Source organism: Mastigoproctus giganteus, chromosome 10 (genome assembly GCF_048544385.1).
Source record: "Mastigoproctus giganteus isolate SK-2022 chromosome 10, ASM4854438v1, whole genome shotgun sequence".
Taxonomy (NCBI): domain Eukaryota; kingdom Metazoa; phylum Arthropoda; class Arachnida; order Uropygi; family Thelyphonidae; genus Mastigoproctus; species Mastigoproctus giganteus.
The window spans coordinates 199,379,351-199,403,614 of NC_143584.1; the positions used below are offsets into that span (position 1 = coordinate 199,379,351).

The 24,264-nt window shown below is 37.8% G+C and overlaps 1 protein-coding gene across 1 annotated transcript in view; it reads right to left on the reverse strand.

Moving 5' to 3' along the window:
* Window positions 1-19,312, reverse strand: part of LOC150079759 (uncharacterized) — a 40,096-nt gene extending 20,784 nt beyond the window's left edge. Inside the window, exon 1 of the mRNA XM_090383224.1 lies at window positions 18,555-19,312. Coding sequence (XP_090239350.1) covers window positions 18,555-19,312 — 758 coding nt within the window. The remainder of the gene's footprint in view (window positions 1-18,554) is intronic.
* Window positions 19,313-24,264: the final 4,952 nt, after the last annotated feature.

The window sequence follows — 24,264 nt, forward strand, 5'->3', positions numbered from 1 at the left end:
TGCGGAGTATCCTCTAATTTTCTTCCGTAAGTGCACTATGTGGTGTAAAGCTCAGGTTCTTGCCTAGTACGACTCCAAGGTGCTTTAATTCGGTGGTAAGCTTGATTGTGTTACCTTGTATCTTGATTTGAGGGGGTCGTCTGGTGTCTAGGGCTCCTTTTAATAATATAGATCTTGTCTTCGAGGATGAGATCTTCAAGTTATTGTTGTTAACCCAGTCCTCTAGAGTTTCTATTGCTCTGTTGGCGGTGTTCTCCAGTTGCGCCCTAGATCCCCCAGGCAGCATCAGAACCACATCATCCGCATAGGCTAGGGGAACGACGTCGCCGAGTTCCAGGTTCAAAAAGCCATCTAGAACCCAGTTCCATAGGAGTGGGCCCAGGATTGAGCCCTGTGGGCATCCTCTGAATACTTCTCTTGTTACTGAACAATATGGTGCTCTGACTGTCACGAACCTATTCGACAGGTAGGATTTGATGACTTGATACAGATTTGATGGTAGGTTGGCTTTCCGGAGTCGGGCCAGGACGCTTGGCTACCATAAAGTGTCAAACGCCCCAGCAAAGCCTATTGCTATGAGGGGGGTGGGGAACTATCGTCTCCCCGCTGTTGGGGAAAAAGGAGAAAGAGTGGGCTGGGAAAGGGTGCCCTGCCCAGGTCGCCAAAAGGCAATAGGCACTGATTTCTGCTAATCCAATCCTATGTTCACTCATATGTGAGTCTTGTCCTGACTATGGTGATCAGAATCGTGCCCAGTGAGAAATGTTCCTAGGAAGGGGTAGTTTCCATTTGATGCTGGGTTCCACATTCCTTTTCTGTTGGAAACAGCTGCGTTTGGATGTCTGCGATGAATGAATTTCAAGTTATGACCGTACAAAAAATGTTGTGATGTGTAAGTAAATTTAATTAAAAGCTGACAAACACATCACCTGGTTACAAGGGAAAAAGCGTTTTCATTTGAAAAACCAATTATTTTCACTCTTTCTCACAATTTTCTCTAATGCTAAACGTCCATTGTCTCTAGAGAGGCAATTTCAGATTTTTTTTCTTCATGTCTACGAGTAAATTCAATATGATTTGAAGGTGGTACGCATACTGAATTCTATCTTATAGTATACGGTTAAAGTAAGAATTTTACGTTCATTTTTTTCATGTTTGTTGTGAAACGGTAACGAAATGCTACCGGATTGGTGAAAATTCATTTAAAATCTCTGCTTTTTACTGTTTTGGATCCAAAAGGACCCAATCGCAGTTGTGAGATTGAATGTTACTTTTTTCCTCATCAGCTAGTCAACAAGTGTTGATTTTAATAATACCAACGAGTCTGTGTGAACCATTTTACAGTCGTTTTGCGCGATTTTTGAATTCGGATGCATAAAAACCTGTGGGTTGGATTGAAACGTGCGCGAAATCGAGTTAGGAACATTGTGAGCTCTGTGTCCATTTCGAAAGAGAAACTACAAAAGTTCAACTTCGTACAAATATAAATTCTAGCAATTGAAAAGAATATAACGGGACAAATTTTTCTGTTCGGACATGCAAAATGTCTAAAGGCGAGATGTGGTTTTCTCAAACATTCCCATTTTCAGTGAAGTTCTTATGGCAAACATGTGCTATCTTTCTTAAGCTTTGTGAAGTTTCAAGCTGTGTTATTCTCTAATAGTTAAAATATACATTTGACACCTACAAATAGGTTGTGAAAATTAGAAAATTTGTTAATTTTAGGAGCAGACATCCGTATTTTCTTATTTCTCTTACCATAACAGAATGTTCGTTAACTGAACATTAAATAACAAGTAATTACCACACGAATTGTAACAAAAATTAACGCCAAATGCAACCACTGGTTTACAGACGATTTCACGTGCATGAACACTGGAAATTATCGATACACGTCAACAGAATTGCTAAAAAGACAGAAACCACTCACCTCATCAATCGAATTACGTTTTCAAACCAATTCAACATTTTCGCAGGAATAAATCGTCCAATTCAACGGACACCCCCACTCAACCAAGGGAAAACCAAAAAGAAAATCACAAGCAATGGAACACGCAAATGGAGGGAATGGTTTTTTTTTCTGAGGGGCTGCTTCCCCCAGACCTCGAAACCCTTGGCATTTCTCAGCCTTTTCCAGAAATAAACATTTTTTTTTTTTTTAATTACGCAGCCATCCATACGGAAACATCTGGCGCGTGACAAAAATAACAAAAAAATTGCTATTTCCTCTCTAGTTCGGTGTTTTTAGTTCCAACATATCGTTGCGTTACGTGACATTTTGCAGTGGAGAAGAGGGGAACTGGTGAGTGGGTGGAGTCACAACCAGTCATTCACTGATTTCCCATGCTTCTTGCCAATTTTGGAGGTTATACCCTTAAGCGAATGTTTACCGCCCGGGTATTATTCAGCCTTATCCAAAACGAAACACCTTTTCTTTTTTGTTTTTACGCATCCAAGTAATCGAATAATCGGACAATTAAATATTAACACCACGTGACAGTATTGGAAGAGTGAAATTCATAACCCAACACGTGGTGCAGGCGTGGTCTGGAGATCACGTGACCCTGGAACTACAGCGGGAGAGGGGGGGAAACAATAGGTGGAGTCTTGCCCCGTCAATCACTGCCCTATCGCAGAGAGTCGGTATACTATACCCCTAATTGAATGTAGATCCTAAACTCCGGCTAAGTGTGTAAATTAGAAACGTGTGTAAATTTGTCTCCCCTTTAAAATCCCTGAAGGGCTACATAAGGATTTAGACAGAAAACTTGCTGTTCTGCAGATAAATAAAAGAAGATTATCAATAAAAGTGATCATTTGTGGTTGGTATTTACTTTTACTTGCAGAAAGAGAGGAAAAGTGGCCAGTGAAAGAATGCAGATGTATATGCACTTGGAGACGTCTTCATTGAATGACCATTTCATGAGAACATTGCTAAGCGATGTTCTCATGAAAGATATTTGGATGATCACAACACACAAATATTCAGGAATAATGAAAAAAGAAACAGAAGAGAATATTTCTAAATGGCCAAAAACGCACGATCGACGAAACTGATAATGCTTTGGAGAATAAACAGAAAATGTTTCCAAAATACTGGTATAACTGACGTTGTTTATGGCATGTGTAGAATTGTTCAATTATTATCAGATTCTAAAATGATGTTTCAGGAAGTTTTTTAAACGTTTTTTTTTTTTTAATTTCCTTGTTAAAATGTTATAGTATTTTTAAATTTATATTTAAGATATTCAGGAACATCCTTAAAAAAAATCTGATTTAAATGGACATTATCGTCGAATTTTCTTGTATTTCCTAGATTACAAATAAAGTATTTGCGACAAGAGTGGTAATATTTATTTGTAGGAATTTAAAGCAGTGGTAAACAAAGATTGTGCGAGTTTAACAATAATTCGTGGCTTACGTAAAAGAACAAATCTGAACGAATAATAAAAAGATTTCTTACCGTACAGTTTCTCGAATAAAACAAATCAGCTCAATCATGGGATCTTCTCAAATTAAAACCATCTCACAAGTCACAATTACTTTACTGCCTTAACAGACAGCCATGGAAAAGTAGACGAATGAGTACAATCAAGGTCTGAACATACAAAACACGAACTTGAAAATATCTTCTTCGCACAGAAATGTTACTGAACGAATGGCTGTGTTTGATGACTTCTTTCATCGTTTGTTGTATCCCCCTTTCCTCTAAGCTTGATTGGCTTAGGCTGTTATCATGTGACCTGCGCCCAGGTACCTCGTTGGATATGTGAGAAAGTTATTTCCGGTGCAGTACCCTTTCAGGAGAGCTGCATAATCGATGCCTACAGCACAGAGTAGTAAAATACAGAGTGTCCACTCTCGTGGGACCCAAAAAACATTGCGATGAGTTCGTGGAAAATTTTCTACAGTTTTCTAATTGAAGTGGACAAAATATCGATTCATTGATTATTAGTACGAAATATTCGCAATTAATTATTGTTCCAAAAAAATAAATAAATACACTATAAAAGACCGAAGAATAACGAAATATAAACATAAATAAAATATCGGGAAATTTAAATTAATAGGTGTGAAAGCCGCGTGGGAACATTAATGAAGTCGTTTTTATTTTTTCTTTGCTTAATTCTTTCCCTTTATTTATTTATTAATTTTGGCATGGCATCCTATGAAATGAACACTGCATTGTTTAGCTGCTAACCATGGCCACTCATAAATCTTTATTTTTTTCCCTTTTTTTGGATACTACACAAAAATACAAAGAATCTGGAAAATACAAAGAATCCTAGCTTATTAGCAATATTCAACATTAAACGCTTCAGGGATCTTCTGATTAGTAAATTCAGCTTTCCTCTCAATAACGTATAAGCACTTGGGCTATGAAGGTAAAGATTAAGAGCAAAAGCCTTTTCTGTGGCTGTCCACCTTCTGCTTTTCAAACTGCATGCTGATGACCGTGTAAGATATAAAATCTTACAAGACAAAAATATATATGAGAGATGAATATGGTGAGGTGAGACATTACAAATAACAAATTTTGTTAAAGATAGTGGGTCACACGCTAGAGGATTAAATTAAGAGAAAGTTAAATTTAATGTAGGGACAGATATAACGTGAGAGTAAACCGTAGCAAAAGACAAAGTATCAGCGCCCATCAATACCAAAGAGCAAGCAAGTATAACGGCAGTGGGTGTCGTTTTTATAGAAAGACAGGAGAAGGGTTGCTGGGGAGCAAACAATAGGTCAGATGACCGGATTAGTCGCAGCGCCTCCTCTGATCAGCAACACCATAAGTTCCGAACAGGAAGTAAGGGTACGTCAGGTGTTCGACTTTAGATTAAGACAAATGTCTGCTAGTCAGTGATGGGAACCTTCATATACGCTGTTAACAAAGGGGAGAGTGGGAATAAGTGCAGGTGGTCTGGCCGGTCAACGTCAAAAAGGGATACGGAGAGAAAAAGTGGAAAATAAGTGGCCGGTAAACATCAAAACAGTTACGATTTGGGAAAGAAAGGGTCAGATATACAAAAGGGAGGTTGGCTCGCGCGAAAAAGGGGACGGCATTGGGGAATTAATACTAACGAATAACACGGGATGTAATTTCAATTAGTGAGAAGAGAGTGGTTAAAGTCCCGAACGGTGGCTGGTCAGCAAAGCGGGGCATTATGAAATTTCGGGGAACAAAAAGGGACAGCGCACGAGAAAAAGCGATTCAGTCAGCCAGTTGAGTAAGTTTTGACAAAGGTTAAGATGGAATAGTTAGTTGAATAAGTTTAGATAAAGTTTTACGATAGATAGATAAATCAGTTAAGTAAAGTTTGATAAGTTCAAAGATGAAAGAAGTGAGTGAGTAGGTTCTATAAGTTGATCACGGAAGAGAACAGTTGAGTAGTTGTTTTATAATTTTAGGGAAGGCAGTAATCGGGTGATCGAAATTCCTGGCAAAATAATCGCAAGCTGTACCTCCGAAGTTTTGTCATGTAAGAGACTACACTTGTGGCCAGGGTTTGGCCGGTTGTGAAGGTATGTGAGCCGAGTAAGGAAAGAATGCCAGTCCACCACGGAAAGAGAAAGGGCAGAGCCGAGAGTCGATTGTGTTTTTTTTGGGGGGGGGGGGTGAAAAGGGCCCAGAAAATAGTCCCCGAGAGAAGTCCAATGGAGAACCAGATATGGAAAGGATGATTAAGTTTTAAAAGGTCTAAGTGAAAATATAGTGAGGTAACGGTGAGGCAAACCTGTTCGAAATAAGATGGAGAAGTTTCCGGAGAGAAATATAGTTAGGAGGACAACGGTGAGAAATAGTGCCAAAGCAAGAACACCGGACAGTCAGGCAGTCTACAAGATTAACAAAGTAAGGGAAGGCGACTCCTACAGATGATCAGGTACAGCGACGAAATGTATGACGCCCACGAAGGACCGGAGAAGCAAATGGCACTCCCGATAAAGCTTTAGCAGTTCCGGAGAGAGAATACTTCAGACAGAAGGTCGGCCCCAAAAGCTGAGCAGAACGCAAAGGCCAGGCAACAAATTCCGGGAAGACGCATATGATGCCCAATATGGACGGGATTATCAGTACCAAGTAAAGAAGTGGAAAGCCCTAGCGGAGAGATCCAGTTCACCAATAGAAATAAGTGGTCAGATAACGAAAATATTACTTTATGACTTAAAGGACTCAAGAGAATGGATAGGGGAGTTAAGGGGAACATGTTAGCATATATGTACGATCAAATATCTGTACGTAATGTAGACAATTAGAATAAGGTTCTAGGATAAGGTAAGAGAAAGGAGATACATAGATGTGGTGAAATTGCCTTTAAATGAATAGATGTAAAGTAACAAATTTTGATTGGGATAATCACGAAGGATTATATAGATGAATGTTATGTGGGGGTGGGTAAGAAGCTATTTTTATTTTTTTGAAAATCCTAGGCTGAAAGGGGCCTTACAATTATATTATATTATGTTATATATATTTTTTTTTTTTATCCCCTTATTTTAACCCCTCCCCACTTTAACACCTGACTTGATTGATCTCAGAAAATCCCAGACTCACGGGGACCCCAACTATAATAAGGTATTCCCAGACTCACGGGGACCCCAACTATAATAAGGTATTCTTCCACTGGACTGGCTGAGTTTAGAATTGACAGACACACACACACATGAATGTAGAATATAAATTTTTTTTTTTTTATTGTCATATCATATATAAGAAAATTACAATAACCTTTAACAGAATACAGTATTTTAGTTTGACACTTGTTATTATTCTAATTTTTAAATGTGTATATATCTTGTAATTTACAGTCAACCTTGTTATCAAAAGAACTACTCAATCCTAATACTTATATATATCTACACACATATATATATATATCATTGTGTCTCTTCATGTTGCTCTACAAAGATTTCAGTAGGTCCGGGCATTTATTACCCTCACAACGTACAATCTGTCTCTTTGCTCCTTAACAGTCCATGTAAGTCAATAAACCACCATCAGCCAATGAACAGACAAAATTATAATTTCATAAGTGCTCGTTTCCCAACTTATTAGGAAATACATATATATTCATTCAAGAATCCTTCCTTGCAAACATGTCAATAGTTAACAATATCCAACCAATTTACTTAGTTACCTTTCCGTTCAATTAATCCACTATTTCATAATTAGGGCTAGATGCTCATTTAATTGTTTACTTGTTTAATCATTTTCTACCCCAAATAAGTCATACTCACAGCAATTTAACATTCACAATAATTCAAGGACAAAATTTTTACTTCCTACTACAGATTAACTTACTCTTAAATTGCATTACTCTGATCTCTATACTAATTTAAATTATCACTCCTTAAGTATTACACTCGTACAAATATATATATATATATATAGTTAGTACTTTGACATTCTCTCTTAAAACTTATAGCGTCCTCCTAGAGTCCTTTTCATTATTAAATTAGTTCCCCTTTTTTCTTATATTCTCAGTACTTATTCTAGAACTTACGCAATGGTCTGGTATTCCTCCCTGCTCGGTCTCTCTTCCTATCTGCTCGGGGTGAGGACTGGAAAACGAAAGGTTGCTCATCCGGGGAACACAGTAATCTATCCTGGGTTTCTCTACCGGGTACGGCACGGCTGAAGATAATACCGGATCTTATCTCCTTTCTTCTTCCATCTGCGTTGCGTCCGAGGACTGGGATACCTTTCGGGTCGACTAGTCACTCAACTGCTCAATCGAGAAATTTGCTTCTAGGGCGTTTCACCATTCTTCCTCCATAGACTGCATTAACTTCTTCAAGGGAACATTCCTTCCGACTCTAGACTTTCACAATTCTTATAACAAATTCTCCCACTACAGCTTCCATCTCCCCAGGACTGCTTCCACCACAAAAACTCCTCTCCGAATAATTCCCAGTCTCAATTTTTTTTTCTTCTCTCCTTTCTCTCAAAATTCCCACCGCTTTCTTCCTGGCCAATCGTTGACTTCCACATCCTTTCCTTCGTGATCCTATTCGTCTCCCTTCATTTCCGTGGGCGTGCTTTCTTTTTCCTAGTGTGACCGAACTTCCGATAGACTGGAAATTACTGGAAATTTCTAGAATTTAAACGTAAGTTCCGGTCAGCTAAGAGTTTCAGGCTTTCTTTGTGACCTCACCCCCCATTACTACGTCGCCCACACCTGCTAGAGGTCGAACCGTGAAATTTATTAATAGGGCCACTTCCGCACTCAGTGCCCTTTCTATAGTGTATATGCTCCTGTCTTAAGTGGGATTTGTTTCGGTCCATTATGATTGCTTTTACTGACTCGCTTAAGGAATTTTTCCATACAACCGAGATTTAACTAACTGGGTGTGTTTGGACTAACCTTCGAATTTCAGTGTTTCTTAACAAATGATACTTGACTGAAACTAACTATATACGCCACAATTAATTCTTCCAATATTTAACAAACTTTATAATTTATTGTAAGGCTGGGTCCTTACATTGCATCCCTCTCCCCCTAAAATTTATATCCCATATATATAAATTTTATACAGGTCCTCAGGCGGATGTGCCTTCTTCCAGGGCCTACTTATTAACTACAATCTATAATTCTCCTATTCCTATATACAATTCTATACATGTACATTAATTAAATGTATAATTTTTTTTTTTTTTTTTTTTTTTGTCACTAAAACTATTCCCATCCCATGTTTTCATTAAATGCTGCTCCTAAATACATTTGTTGAAGCCTGTTTGTTTCTTTCAACTTGAGGGCCCTTTCCCCATAGGAAGTTTCAGTTCTGTGGTTCCCTGGCCATTCGATTCTTTTCGGCTCTGTTGATTCATTTACCAAGTTGTCATTCTTTTCACCTCCACTTTCTTCCACTTTATTTAACAGTTCGCTATCTTCATGTTTCTCTTTATCTTTCTCCTTTACTTCTAATGTTCCCACGTGTAGTGTTTTGGTCCTATTCCGCCGTCTGGGTCCCTTCTTTCGCCCTTTCACATCAATTTTTTCAGTCTCTTTCCACTTCTTTTCTTTCCTTTCAATTGCCGAGCTTGATCTCTTGTCGTTTCTCTCACTTACCGGACTTCCATAATTCATCTCTCTCATTTCTGGCCTATCCTTGCACTCTATTGGACCAAATATGAGGTTTCTTGAGCGCCAAGGATAAAATCGACCTCTCTTGATCTTCCATGACTTTCTGGGATCAGTATTCCCATACTTGACTCCCTGATCCACCATCTGAGTCCGGCAGAATCTGGCTATATGCCCATATCTGCTGCACCTATAACACTTCACCTGACCTTGATGATTCCATTTATGTCCTCGATTGGCCAAAACTATTGGTTCTTTATTCATAAACTTACTTCTATGTGTGAGGGGCATCGTCCTTGTGCTGCCTGATTTATTCCTCCCTTTTTCACAGGAATTATTTTTCCAGTGTCTAAGATGCAGAGCATTCATACTTATATGCTGCCCTTGATTTGTGCCCCTGTCTTGGCAGTGTTCATTTCTGTCCCCGTGATATCTATCCCTATACCAGCAGTCTTTGGCCCAGTGATTGCTTCGCCCGCATATATAGCATTTCTTTCCATATCTTTCTCGCCTAACTTCTTTGACTTCCCCTTTCCACCCCTCTGTGTCGTTGTACTTACCTCTTGTGCTCTGCCCCGTTTGCGGTCTTTCACCCCCCTGCCTATTATTTTCATCTAGTGCATTATTTTTCGTGTTTAATTGCTCTAATAATTTATTTAATTTTATTTCCATTCCCGCTATCTGTTTCTCTAGCCCTTCTAGCTTAATTTCGCCTTCCCTTTCTTTATTACCTTTCGGTTTTGTCCCTTCTCCAGTTGATACTATATTTATGTCCCCTCTTGTTGCCCCCCGACCTTGGAGATCTAGCTTTTCCTCATCAGTGGCTAGTTTCATGGCCTCAGCTAATGAATTGGGTTTTCTCCTAAGGATTTCTCGCTTATATTTATCTCTGACCCCCATCAAAAACTGTCCCATCAGGATTTTGTCAAAGGCACTTTTTTCTTTTTCTGATACTTCAGTATTTAATTTTACTGTTAAAAATCTTTTGTAATAGTCCTCTATGCTTTCGCGATTATTTTGACTGTAATTATTTAATATCCCGATCCCTTCCAGAAACGTGATCTTTGGTGAAAATAACTTCTTTAATATCTTTTCAAAATTATCTAATGTTTCTATTTCCATCCCTTGGGTTTCCTCTAAATACCTAGTCTGGGCCCTGCCTTCCAGTTTGAATTCCGCCATCATGACTATTTCTAGTTCCGTTAATTCTTCCTTTTCCTTAATCATTTTCAGTTTTCTCAGAAAATGTTCCACATTTTCTGATGGTTCCCCTTTAAATACTTTTAAAAATTTGCTTAACTTAATTGGGCCCCTATTATCATTCCCTATACTAACAATTGTTTCTCCTGATGTCTCCTGCCCGTTGATATTTTCCTCCCTTTCTCTATCCCTACTGCTGTTCGCTCTCCTTGTAGCCATGACTTATCTTTCGAGGTGGGGTTTATTCTAATTAACTAGCTATTTTCTATCAATACCTTTCTTATTCTATAACTTATTTCATCTAATTCTACAACACAAGAAATTCTAATTCAGTACCCACTTTAACTACTTACTTTTTCACTTTTCACTTTCTGGCTCGCCAGCTGAATTTTTTTCTATCAGTTTCAGCAACTGGATTACATATATATATATATATACATATATATTTTTTTTTCTGTCGTTCTGAACTCAGCCTTCCGTTGTGAAGAATTATCCTGGCTTACGCTCGCCAATTGTGGGGGTGGGTAAGAAGCTATTTTTATTTTTTTGAAAATCCTAGGCTGAAAGGGGCCTTACAATTATATTATATTATGTTATATATATTTTTTTTTTTATCCCCTTATTTTAACCCCTCCCCACTTTAACACCTGACTTGATTGATCTCAGAAAATCCCAGACTCACGGGGACCCCAACTATAATAAGGTATTCTTCCACTGGACTGGCTGAGTTTAGAATTGACAGACACACACACACATGAATGTAGAATATAAATTTTTTTTTTTTATTGTCATATCATATATAAGAAAATTACAATAACCTTTAACAGAATACAGTATTTTAGTTTGACACTTGTTATTATTCTAATTTTTAAATGTGTATATATCTTGTAATTTACAGTCAACCTTGTTATCAAAAGAACTACTCAATCCTAATACTTATATATATCTACACATATATATATATATATCATTGTGTCTCTTCATGTTGCTCTACAAAGATTTCAGTAGGTCCGGGCATTTATTACCCTCACAACGTACAATCTGTCTCTTTGCTCCTTAACAGTCCATGTAAGTCAATAAACCACCATCAGCCAATGAACAGACAAAATTATAATTTCATAAGTGCTCGTTTCCCAACTTATTAGGAAATACATATATATTCATTCAAGAATCCTTCCTTGCAAACATGTCAATAGTTAACAATATCCAACCAATTTACTTAGTTACCTTTCCGTTCAATTAATCCACTATTTCATAATTAGGGCTAGATGCTCATTTAATTGTTTACTTGTTTAATCATTTTCTACCCCAAATAAGTCATACTCACAGCAATTTAACATTCACAATAATTCAAGGACAAAATTTTTACTTCCTACTACAGATTAACTTACTCTTAAATTGCATTACTCTGATCTCTATACTAATTTAAATTATCACTCCTTAAGTATTACACTCGTACAAATATATATATATATATATATATATAGTTAGTACTTTGACATTCTCTCTTAAAACTTATAGCGTCCTCCTAGAGTCCTTTTCATTATTAAATTAGTTCCCCTTTTTTCTTATATTCTCAGTACTTATTCTAGAACTTACGCAATGGTCTGGTATTCCTCCCTGCTCGGTCTCTCTTCCTATCTGCTCGGGGTGAGGACTGGAAAACGAAAGGTTGCTCATCCGGGGAACACAGTAATCTATCCTGGGTTTCTCTACCGGGTACGGCACGGCTGAAGATAATACCGGATCTTATCTCCTTTCTTCTTCCATCTGCGTTGCGTCCGAGGACTGGGATACCTTTCGGGTCGACTAGTCACTCAACTGCTCAATCGAGAAATTTGCTTCTAGGGCGTTTCACCATTCTTCCTCCATAGACTGCATTAACTTCTTCAAGGGAACATTCCTTCCGACTCTAGACTTTCACAATTCTTATAACAAATTCTCCCACTACAGCTTCCATCTCCCCAGGACTGCTTCCACCACAAAAACTCCTCTCCGAATAATTCCCAGTCTCAATTTTTTTTTTTTCTCTCCTTTCTCTCAAAATTCCCACCGCTTTCTTCCTGGCCAATCGTTGACTTCCACATCCTTTCCTTCGTGATCCTATTCGTCTCCCTTCATTTCCGTGGGCGTGCTTTCTTTTTCCTAGTGTGACCGAACTTCCGATAGACTGGAAATTACTGGAAATTTCTAGAATTTAAACGTAAGTTCCGGTCAGCTAAGAGTTTCAGGCTTTCTTTGTGACCTCACCCCCCATTACTACGTCGCCCACACCTGCTAGAGGTCGAACCGTGAAATTTATTAATAGGGCCACTTCCGCACTCAGTGCCCTTTCTATAGTGTATATGCTCCTGTCTTAAGTGGGATTTGTTTCGGTCCATTATGATTGCTTTTACTGACTCGCTTAAGGAATTTTTCCATACAACCGAGATTTAACTAACTGGGTGTGTTTGGACTAACCTTCGAATTTCAGTGTTTCTTAACAAATGATACTTGACTGAAACTAACTATATACGCCACAATTAATTCTTCCAATATTTAACAAACTTTATAATTTATTGTAAGGCTGGGTCCTTACAGTTATATACATGATGTCCCGAATGTGATGTAATGGACGGTCGGAAGTATTGTTGCCAGCATAACTGTTAGAAATAAGATATATGTAAGAATAAGGGATGATTTTAATTGTACTAAGATAAAATCTAAATAGGAAGAGTTTATTATCATTATTGTGACAAGAGAAGAGTATTGTATAAAAGAAGATTCAAATGTGGAATCAATGTTGACACAGTAGAGATAAAGGTGAGTTAATTAGAGAAGTCAGTGCCAATTAAATTTTGGAAGTGTTAACAGCCTTGTGATATAGAGGTGGGTGATGTACAGGAAGGTAGTTTAACCTAGACGATAATTACATATCTTGTTCTGTAAGGATAATACCTTCTCCGGTATTATCCTTATTCTAACGGCAAAAAAATATGTAGAAAACTGTATATTTATATACACAGAGTGATCACTGAATTATGACCATCTACCTAATACTTCGTAGGTCCCCATTTTGCCCTCGGTACAGCAGCTATCCGATGTGGCATTGATTCAAGATGTCGGAAGCGTTCGGAAACTATGGCCACCCAGGCTGTGTGTAGTGCGGCCAGCAATGCGGGTATGGAGGTGATTGGTATATCCAGACGCCTGATATGCCTTTCCATATTGTCACACACGTGCCCTATGGGTTTGATATCGGCGGAGTTCGAAGGCCAATCGATATGCTGGAAGTCAGAAGTGTTCCTCAAACCATTCCTGCACAACAATGCTCGATGGCTTTGCGCATTTGCCAGTGAAATATATCTTGCACCATTCAACCGCCTACACTATCGATACCATGCATGATGGACAAGAGCCACATGTTGCTGATGCCAAATCCGTACAAGACCATCCACCGTGAGGAATAAATAACGTGACTCATTCGACCAGCACACCTTCTTCCACTCTTCTAACATCAACCTTCCATGCACTTTGCACCAGGCGAGTTCTTGACGCCGATGAAACTTGCTTAGTAGAGGATGCCGTCGGGTTCTTCTGCTGGTATAGCCCATACATGCGACGCATGGTCATGCCAGATATTGTTTCGGGTTGGCCCACGTTGATTGGATAGTCAACTCCTTAACAGTGATGCGCCTGTTCGCCTGTATGAGTCGTCGGACGGGCGCTCATCTCTAAAATCAACCTTTCGCTGTCCTTTTCAGTTTTGCCGAAGGGTCGTTGTTTGGCCATTTTGACTTCAGTCCTTGTACACTTTAACTATGGCGGCTCTCGAACATTCTACCAGTACAGTCGTTTGAGAAATCGAGACACCAGTTCGTCGAGCACCCATAATCTGTCTTTTATCAAAGTCCGTGGTCTCTTTCCAAGAAGCTCAGGTGACCTGGAGGAGACTAGCCAGATAATTATGGGCAGCCTGGCTACCTCCTAGTGGTGTGTGCAGGCAACGTGGGGTTCCATCAGAGGTCCTGCGGCCAAAAGCCAGGACACCCAACAGAACCCAGCACAATATTTCATTTACAACACAAAAAATTTTTCTCGCTTTCACAGTGATACTGTTTGTCTCCACAGAGTTCATGTGGTGCAGATGTGGGAAACCACCGGAGGCGCCTTTCCCCCAACACTATGCATACTAAAGTCCGTGCAATCCTTCCTTTTAACTACCACGCTCGGTATTTTACTACCTACCGAACCACTGGCACCTTATTTATGCCACGTAGGTCGACTAACTCCGCTCTCTCGTACTTCACGTGGTAAACGTTCCATTCAGTTTTCATAGGGTGGTCATAATTCAGTGATCATTTAGTGTATAGGTCCAGTGATATCCTTGTACTAGGCTGTTTAATTTTAAAAATACACATATAAATAAAATAATTATGGTAAAATCTAGAGTACCCAGAACTTGGGGAAGTCGGAAGGACGGGCAGTTGGAGTGAAAAGAGAGAGTGGTCCTAACGAATTGTGGTTAAAATGTCTTACTTTTGCAAATTGTGATGAACACATTGCTAGGGCTCTCCCAGCTCTATGGCCCCCTGAATTGCATGGGCCCTGAAGCCTAAGCTTCATTAGCTGCACAGTAAACCGCATATGTCGGTATTTACTTTTTTCATAATTGTGGTGGATCAGATGTTATTTTAACAAAGCTCAACCCTACAAAGAAAGGATTCAGATATTGCACAAGCAGCAACACATTTAGAAATGTCTTTTCCCCCAGTGATACAACTATCAAAAAAGGGGGTGCTCAAACTGATTTTAAAAATGAAAGAAAACAAATAATAAAAAAAATATATTATGACTAACTTGTAGTAGATTACCGATTTGAAAAATTACAGATTGATTTTTATAGAATTTTTAAAGGACAAATGATTTTTCATGCCCCTTATGTATAAAGAAAAAAAAAAAATGATTTCATTTCGATTAGATTTGAGGAAGAAAGAAAGACACCATTCACAATAAATCCCCTCCACCCGGGATCACGACCCACACCGGGATCACAGATTTAGAATTGCAATGATATAAGTAAAACTTAAGATTTTCACCAATTTTGCATTTTTAATTGTTGCTGTTAAGATTCAGGACGAATTCTGCGTTTTATTTGAACATCAGTCTTTTACTGGCCTTTTTCACATTTGGTGCTTGTTTTAGTTTTCTCATTCTTAAATCTAGCTTTTCAAGATAAGTTTCAAGAACTATGCACCTGCTGTGATTGAAGTTAGAAAAAATTGTAAAATTATGGAGTTTAACGAATATTGACATCCTCAATGAGAAAAATAATAATTCTCCTATGATCCAAAAATGATAAATATATATATATTTTTTGTCACTTGCAGATTACCAATCATTACAGAAATGAAATAATAAATTTCATTAATTTATTATTTAATAATAAATAATTCAAACTAGGAATTAAGCAAATAAGGAAATTAACTTTTTTCCAGAATCATTTTAATCTTCTAAGAAATACATTAATATAGCTCCAAACAAGAGGATACATTAATATTACAATAGAAATATAAATTATCAGAGACTATATTAACCTTGAACTTCATAAAACTCTTAAGTGAAAGTTTCTTTGAATAACTGTTTATTGTTTCTGTTTATCCAAATGTATAAACTTCATTCAAGACCTTTTATTTGAGAATGTTTGAAGGACAGGTATGAATTTTCGGGTAAAAATGCTTCTCAGAAGAAAAATTCATTCAAACAAATTACAGTGTCATATATATATTGTGCTCCATCCATGGTTTTGTATCACGAAACGACCTACAGTTCTTCAGGTAAGAGGAAGAAATGCCGACAAAGGTTGGGAAATGTCACCTGCACAACACGAAGTTCTTGGACACAGGAACAGGTTTGTAGTTTCATCAGTAATCAAGTCGTAGATAGCATACAGACAATAATCAAAAAAATCAAGTCGTAGGCTTAAATATTCACCAATTCCTTGTTTCCATTCTTTTGCGTTATTGGCATTACTGGAGGCACTCAATCTGTAAGTGACATCAGTGGAGGTACAAATTCTGGTATTCCTGCTACCAAGAAATGGTCAAAAGTGATCCAGAATGGATTTATATTTTAAATGGTTTAGTCTCAGTTGACCTAATTCATATGTTGTCCTAATCTCAGAAGCACTAATTGTCACTTGCTGTAATGGTGACTTGCCCCAATGAACGCTTGCCATAATGGTGCAAAAAGGTTGGTTTCAAATTGAAATTCAAATTGGAGGGGGTAATATGAAGGCTTTCTTTAGAATCCTGGAGGAAAAGAGGATAACCTGTTTATTAACAAAAACTTATATTTTTCTTACTGTATTTTTATTTTGTTGTTAATTTTGTTTAGTTGGCAAGTGGGACATAGTTGTAATATATACTTTTAGGGAAAGTGGGAAATAGGGCTTCATCCATTGGGGCATATGAATTAGGACAAGCTGTAAAACGTCATTTTAAAGAGCATCAATTCGAAAGACACATTATATAGAAAACGTGTTCTTGAAGGAGGTGCTCTATGGTTCATCTCTCCAATATATTTGTGGCTTTTAACACACGATTCTTTTAGATTACTTTTTGCACGACATCCCCTTTGCATCTAGTTTCATCTGGCCATGGACGACAACATAACAGTCAGAAATATATCGGCGAGCAAGAGTTGAGCAGGAGCAGCAGTCGGAAAAGGGATTTCTTCTTTGAGAATATGGATGTTAAATTTCGTGTCCACAATACCCAATTTTGTTTATTCTTTTTAATTTTTTATATATATTACTAGCCCTATTATATTTTATTTTTTACCCACTAGAAAAATATTTTCAAATGAATGGACAATGTTGGAAAAGCTCTTCGTTTGCAACAAACATCTTCCGATGAATTTTAACATGAAAAATAGATAAAACAATTATCGTCAAGGTGGCATAACAGTAAACGGGACTCCGTTGAGATTTTCAACTTAGCCCTTGCTCCCTTTAATATATACAGTATTCCAATCTAACTGTTCTCACCTCATACTTTTAGGCCTGTCCTGAAAATTAGAATTAAAGCTATGGTTCTTTCACCTGAAATGACATTTCCTGTACCAACTATGACATTGATATTAATCTTTAGAACAACTGGTATTTCCTCACGCAGTATTTCCTCTCATTCCTTCGTAGGGAAACCCAAATAATAAATAATTGCAGAACACCATTTGCGAAGTATATATTGTTGATATTTCGTGTTTTGAAAATACTGAAACATGAAAACCGCATGGTACAGCTAAGTTAGACAACTGAATGGTTTTTCTCAGTATGCAGTCTTATATGTTTTCTCAGGATTTTTGATTCGGAAAACTGGTTTCACAGGTTGGACAGCTCAATGGTTTTTCTGATGTATGAATTCTAAGATGCCTTTTGAGATAACCTGTGTAGGAAACCTTCTTTCACCCAATCAAGTAGAAGGTTTCTCCAGTTTATGAATTCAAACATGCGTTTTGAAATAGTCTGAAGAAGAAAATTGCTTTCAGCAATTTTCCCATCTGCAGTATTGTTCTTTTGTATGAATTCTTAGGTGCCTTTTAACATTTCCTGAAAAGGAAAACTCCTTTCGAAAAATTTGACAGCTGAGAGGTTTCTACCATGCATAAAATCTAAGATGCCTTTTGAGATTCCCTGTAAGACAAAACTTTTTCTACAAATTTTACACTGAATCGTTGCATTGTGTGAACTATTGCAAGGGACTTCAATTTACCTGGTGCCTTAAATCGCTTCTCGTATTTCTGAAAACTGAAACTTTTTTCTTCTGTATGAAAGGCGAGATGATATTACAACGTGAAAACTGTCATACAGGTTTAGTTATACAACAGAATGGTCTTCTCAGCTTGCTCTTGTTAGAGGTTTTAGAAGCATTAGCAACTAGGGCTGTATTGTACCCTATATACTCCCTGTAAATTGCATGTGTTTTTTAATCGATTTTCTGTTTGCTGGAAGAAAACCCACCACCACACAATCACAATCTTCGACTGACAGCCACTTTGTGAAAAAGGCCCATAAAAATTTTCACTTCATCGATGGAATCTGAACTCCAGCCTTTTACAGCCGGTGTTGTGAGGTCAGCAATTCTGTCAACTGTGCTCCCCAGCAGGGCTTTCAGGTATGAACTCCCTCAGAGTTTAGAATTTAGAAACGTTTCACCCTTTTTGGAAAGCTGAATGATTTTTTTTTTTTGATTATTGAATTCTTTTGAGATTTCCTGCAGAGGAAAACTTGGTTACTCAAATTTGATATCTGAAGGTTTCTGTTCTGTATGAATTTTAAGGTGCCTCTTTAAATTTCCTGAAATGGAAAATATTTTTCCACATTTTGGACAGCTGAAATGTTTCTCCTTGGTGTGCACTCGCGTATGTGATTTCAATTCTCCTGATGTTTTAAATTGATTTTTGCATTCGTGACAGCTGAAAGGTTTCTCCCCTGTATGAATTCTAAGATGTGTTTTGAGATTCCCTAAAAAGGAAAATTTGTTTCCACATATTTGACAGCTGAACGGTTTCTCCTTGGTGTGCACTCGCGTATGTGATTTCAATGCTCCTGATGTTTGAAACTGCTTTACACATTTCTGACAACTGAAAGGTTTCTTCCCAGTATGAATTTTATGATGAATTTTGAGATTCCCGTTACTGGAAAACTTTTTTGCACAAATTTCACAGCTGAAAGGTTTTTCTCCTGTATGAATTCTAAGATGCATTTTGAGACTCCCTGAATGGGAAAACTTTTTTCCACATATTTGACAACTGAAAGGTTTCTCCTTTGTGTGCACTCGCATATGTAATTTTAAATGTTCTGGTGTTTTAAATTGATTTTTGCATTCGTGACAGCTGAAAGGTTTCTCCCCTGTATGAATTCTAAGGTGACTTTTGAGATTCCATGATTGCGAAAATTTCTTTCTACAAATTTCACATTCGAAGGGTTTGTCCTTTCTGTGCACTGCACATGTGATTCCAAATTTCGTAATGTTTTGAAGTGCTTCTTCCATTTCAGACAGCCGAAAGCTTTCAATTTGTGTGCATTTGCCTATGTAATTTTAATTCTGATGTTTAATACTCCTTTTCGCACTTCTAACATCTGAAAGGTCTGTCCGCTGTATGAACTATGACTTGTTTAAGATTCAGCGAGCAGTAAAACTGCTTCACACATCTTGCTTGGACAGGTGAAAGGTTTCTTTCCTACTTGAACACCAAAATGCATTATAAAGATTAGCTGACAGAGAAAACCGAAGGCCAAATTTGGCAATGCTTTTTTATATGACGAGAACACTTTTCACATGATGCCAAACACTATAGCTCTATCTGTAGAATTCACTTACCGAACAGTCACTCGTTTCGATATTGATCATATAAGGGTTTCCATTTGAAATTTACAATCTTTAAATCTTTAAATCAGTTCAGACAGTCTTGTGATTTACTTATAAAAAATATTTTTACGTTTCTATTTTCCAGCTATTCTCCAATTTTCCCTGAAGAGTCCTGTGAAAGAGTTAAAGAAAATAAATGAAATATAAAATTGCATATTCAATGAAGAAACTTACAATATAAATTTGCAATGAAGGTTTTCAACAAATTGCTACCAATTGAATTAATGTAATTTCTATCATATTTGTTAAAACACTGGTTATTATATGGAACAAGCATATGGAATACTGAAAGGCACAATAACAGTTTATGAAATAAAGATTCCATTATTTATCTTAAAAAACTTTGTATATCGGATATCGTTCAAGAGATTCCTTTTGCGTTTTCCCAACATTTTAAACAATTTTTCCGAAGTTCATTTTGCCTTGACTGTCAAAAGAATACTTCAAACTGAAGATAAATTCTTATACAAACCGGACGCCATTATTTTCTGTATGGTTACCAGCACGAGTTCGAACACTTACAAGATCTAATACGCCCGTTCAGGCGCATTATGGCCCACCTACCCTTGCTCCGTAAAGCCTATAAACAAACAAACCAAAGATGACCCATTCAATATAAAATATGCTAATTTTTTGAAGTATTTCGAAATATTCCATTTATACCCTACAGCATTTTCTAGTTTTCTTTTATATGTTTGGCCCATGAGTAATTCCTGTAACACACAGCTGCTTTTTCTTTACCCTGCAGCTACCGACTTACGGATTACAAGGAATCCAAAATTTACTTCTTTACACTTCGCGAGTTGAGTGTCAAACAACGTTAACCACAAATTCATTTTGTTGTAAACGTTTTCGTAGCTAACCAAAAAAAGTTATTGAACATTTTCTTGGTTTTACCGAAATGTGCATATTGTTCAAGACCCACAACTAACTTATAAAGTACTAGAGAGAGAGATATATATACTGAGTGGAGAGAAATCATGGGATTCCTACCTAGTAACGGTTAGATCCAATTTTCGCCCAGGTAAAGACAGCTACATTGCGAGATATTGAGTCCACTAGTTCACGTTCCACAGGTATTTCCATCCATGCTTGCGGCACCGCTGTCTTAAATCCCGTCTCAATCCTCGCGGGAGGATCCACGGTTCGAACGGATCATTCCACAGCATCAGAAAGATTCTCCAAACGATTCGTGTCCGATGAACGGGGAGACCATATCATGGTGGTAAACCTATTGTATGCTCTTCTAACCATGTTCTAGTCTAAGAGTAGCCGCTATTCTAACACGTTCTAACAGTATTCATGTTCTAACAATAGCATACAATATGCTATTGTATCCATGGTGGAATGACCAATGACCTCCTAATTAAGACTCTTCGAGAAAAACTGGCAGCCCATCCCTCCTACAAGAAGTCGCCTTCACAAGATTCATATGGCAAATTTTCCAAAGTAAAGTTGGATTTCCAGAAGAGAAAAAACAATTAGCTATTGATAATTTCATGAACGGCCGGCTAACCAAAATACGTGTGGTCCACAAATCATATTTGCACCCCTCTATCTTATGATATCCAGGAATGGTGTGAGCATGTGCTGCGTTTTAAGCGAGATCACCGTGTTTCCGAAGCATATCAGTGGAACGAAACGCTTAAAGTTTCTTCACCTACTACTAACAGAAATTTCCGAAGAACAGCTAATAAAAATAATAAATTCAATACCTGACAAGTCCATCACAGGAATTCACGCAATACCTCTTTTTCCTCTTAAAATTTTTCTTCTTATTTCATCAGCAGAGAGCTCACACAACTCTACAACAAAGTGTTCCAATATGCACAAGTGCCTTCAAGCTGGTGGTCGTACAGAGTCGTGACAGTTCCGAAAAACCTCATGCGAAAACATCGGCTGACTTCAGGCCTAAATCAATTGCCTCTCCTTTCCTGAAATGCCTCGAGAAGTGCATCTATAATCATGTAGCCCTCACAATCTTTGCGCATAGACCCGAACATATCCATTATTCCATGCCTAATAGATCTACTGTAACCTGCCTACAATCCTTATCACAGAAAATACTTCACGCCTGAAATGACAACGAAGATCTTCACACCATTTTTCTAGACATGAAATCTACTTTCGACTCAGTCCAAATCACACCCCTTCCTGCCTTACTTGAAAGATCCTACGGGATATCTGGAAATATGCTCGAGATCCTCAATAATCTGCCGTCTAGAACAATGCTTCTTCACTTCACAAGCAATGGCATTACAGTCTCTAAAAGCGTCGAAGTACGGATCCCACAAGGTGATTCTTTGTCAGCCTTGCTATTTGCAGCAATATTCGTTCACTGATGGAACAAATTCCAGAGTTCCTATTTCATACTGATGATATTGTATGCTACTTGCCGAGCAGACGCGGTGTTAGTGATTCACAAGAATATCAAACCTCCTCTGAATCTGTAAACAGCTACCTAAATACATTCTTTAATATGCCAAATTTTTTGGCCTTCCAGTTAATCCAAAGAAGTCAAACGATCTCATCTTTACGCAAAGTCGGACGACCTCTGCTGATACTGGTTCTTCTCTACGTCCGGAATTGCCAGATGTTCTGACTTCCGCAGACAGTGTCAAATTCCTAGGAGTAATCCTTGACGCCATCCTCACCTTTTAAAAAATAAACCCAAGTTCAGTATTTCAAAGCCCTAAGAGCGTTATGGGGAATGAAAATAGATCTCTGCAAAACACACCATAAGCAAATAATTAGAAATACCTTGCAACGTACTTCTGTAGTTTGCTCTCCGATACGGCGGATGTTTCTTCGGCGGTACCACCCACCAGCCTCAGAAAACAATGTGGCCTCGAATTCTAGGTGCTGAAATGGGCCTAAGTTTGGTCTCAGGTCTACATGACATTTAATCCGCAGTCTTGTCTAACCTGCGATACACGCCCACCATCCACAGAGCCCATGTGCTAAAAATAAAGGCATTCATTCATCTGTACTCAGCTAAGCTTGATCATATCAACATCTGGAACGGTTCGTTGGCGTTTGCCAGATATCTCCACAACATCCCCTCCTTGGGCTCAAGGCTCCAGCGGTTACAGAATTTCAAGAGACACTTGCCAAATGTGATTCTGGATACTCTCAACTCGCTCAACATCGACATCGACCTGTGGAGTATAGACAAGTTATATAGCGATGGCATTTTGTTCTCTCTTGCTGTTTGTAAAGGACATTTATGTAAGTGCCGATCTTAGTTAGCCAAGGTCATTCATGTTCTGCTAAACTTGTAGTCCTTTTTCGTTGTAATTACCCCATCATTTTTAAAGTTTAATTATTATTTTTGTTTTTCTTTATTAATTATTATTTAGTTTGTTTTTTTTTCTATTAAAAAAAGTCACTTGTATAAACAATGTATTGTAAGATTCCTATGGCATTCTGTGTAAGGAAACAATATTGTGTACAATTTATGTTAATAAAAAATTATATTTTTATTACTATTATATGGATGATGATATCATCATCAGCCATTTTCAGTCCACTGCAGGATGAAGACCTCTCCATCAACTTTCCAGTTCCTTCTGTTTTTTGCAATGGCCATCGTTTTTACTACCCAAAAACACATGAATTTCATCTATCCATCTCCGTTGTTGTCTTCCAGGTTTTCTCTTAGTTCCTCATCGGTAATATTCTGTTATTTTCTTAGTCCATCTGTCACCATGACTTTGAGCTATGTGTCCTGCCCAAAAACACTTTAGTTCTTTAGTTTTAATTAGAATGTGTTTCTCTTCTTATCTAACACTCTGATTCCCAATATCATTCGTTCCGTTCTTCGCTGTGTCGTTCTCAGCTTCTCTTCCATTCACTTGGTGAGTGCCCAAGTTTAACTTCAATAAGTCATGGTGGGGAGTATACATTGGTTCATTATTTTAAGTTTCAGACAAAGTGGGACATTGCTCCTCAATATGTGACTATATTTCCTGAATGCTATCCATCCAAAATTTATTCTTCTCTTGACTTCCATCCATTTATCGATATTACAGCTAAGGACTTCTTCCAGATAAATATATGACTCGAACTTTTCAATTACGGCACTTCAGTAATTATATCCGTTTCTGTGGCATGCTTGTTCATCATCCCTTTTGTTTTTACAATATATATGTTTAGTCGGAAATTCTAACTAACTTTGCATAATTGATTAAGATTTTCCTCTAATTCTTTGGGATCGTGGCTTATGACCTCAATATCATCTGGAAATCGTAAATGGTTTAGGTATTCTCCATTCACATTGACCCCTTTCTGCGACCTGTCTGATAATGGTATATCATTGGCTAATGCTAGTCACCATAGCTCCCTGTGGGAGGCGCATTGTTTTGCTAGAAGAGTCCATTGCCCTGTGGATGCGCGATGACCATGAAAACATGCACATGGTCTGCAAGGATTGACACCTAACTTGAACCGTTCACAGCTGCGTCTAGATATATCAGAGGTCTCAACATATAAGAAATCTTAAGAAAGAAATCTTTATTGCAATAATAATGATGATAATAATAATAATGATGATACAATTCGATAGATTGCAATGT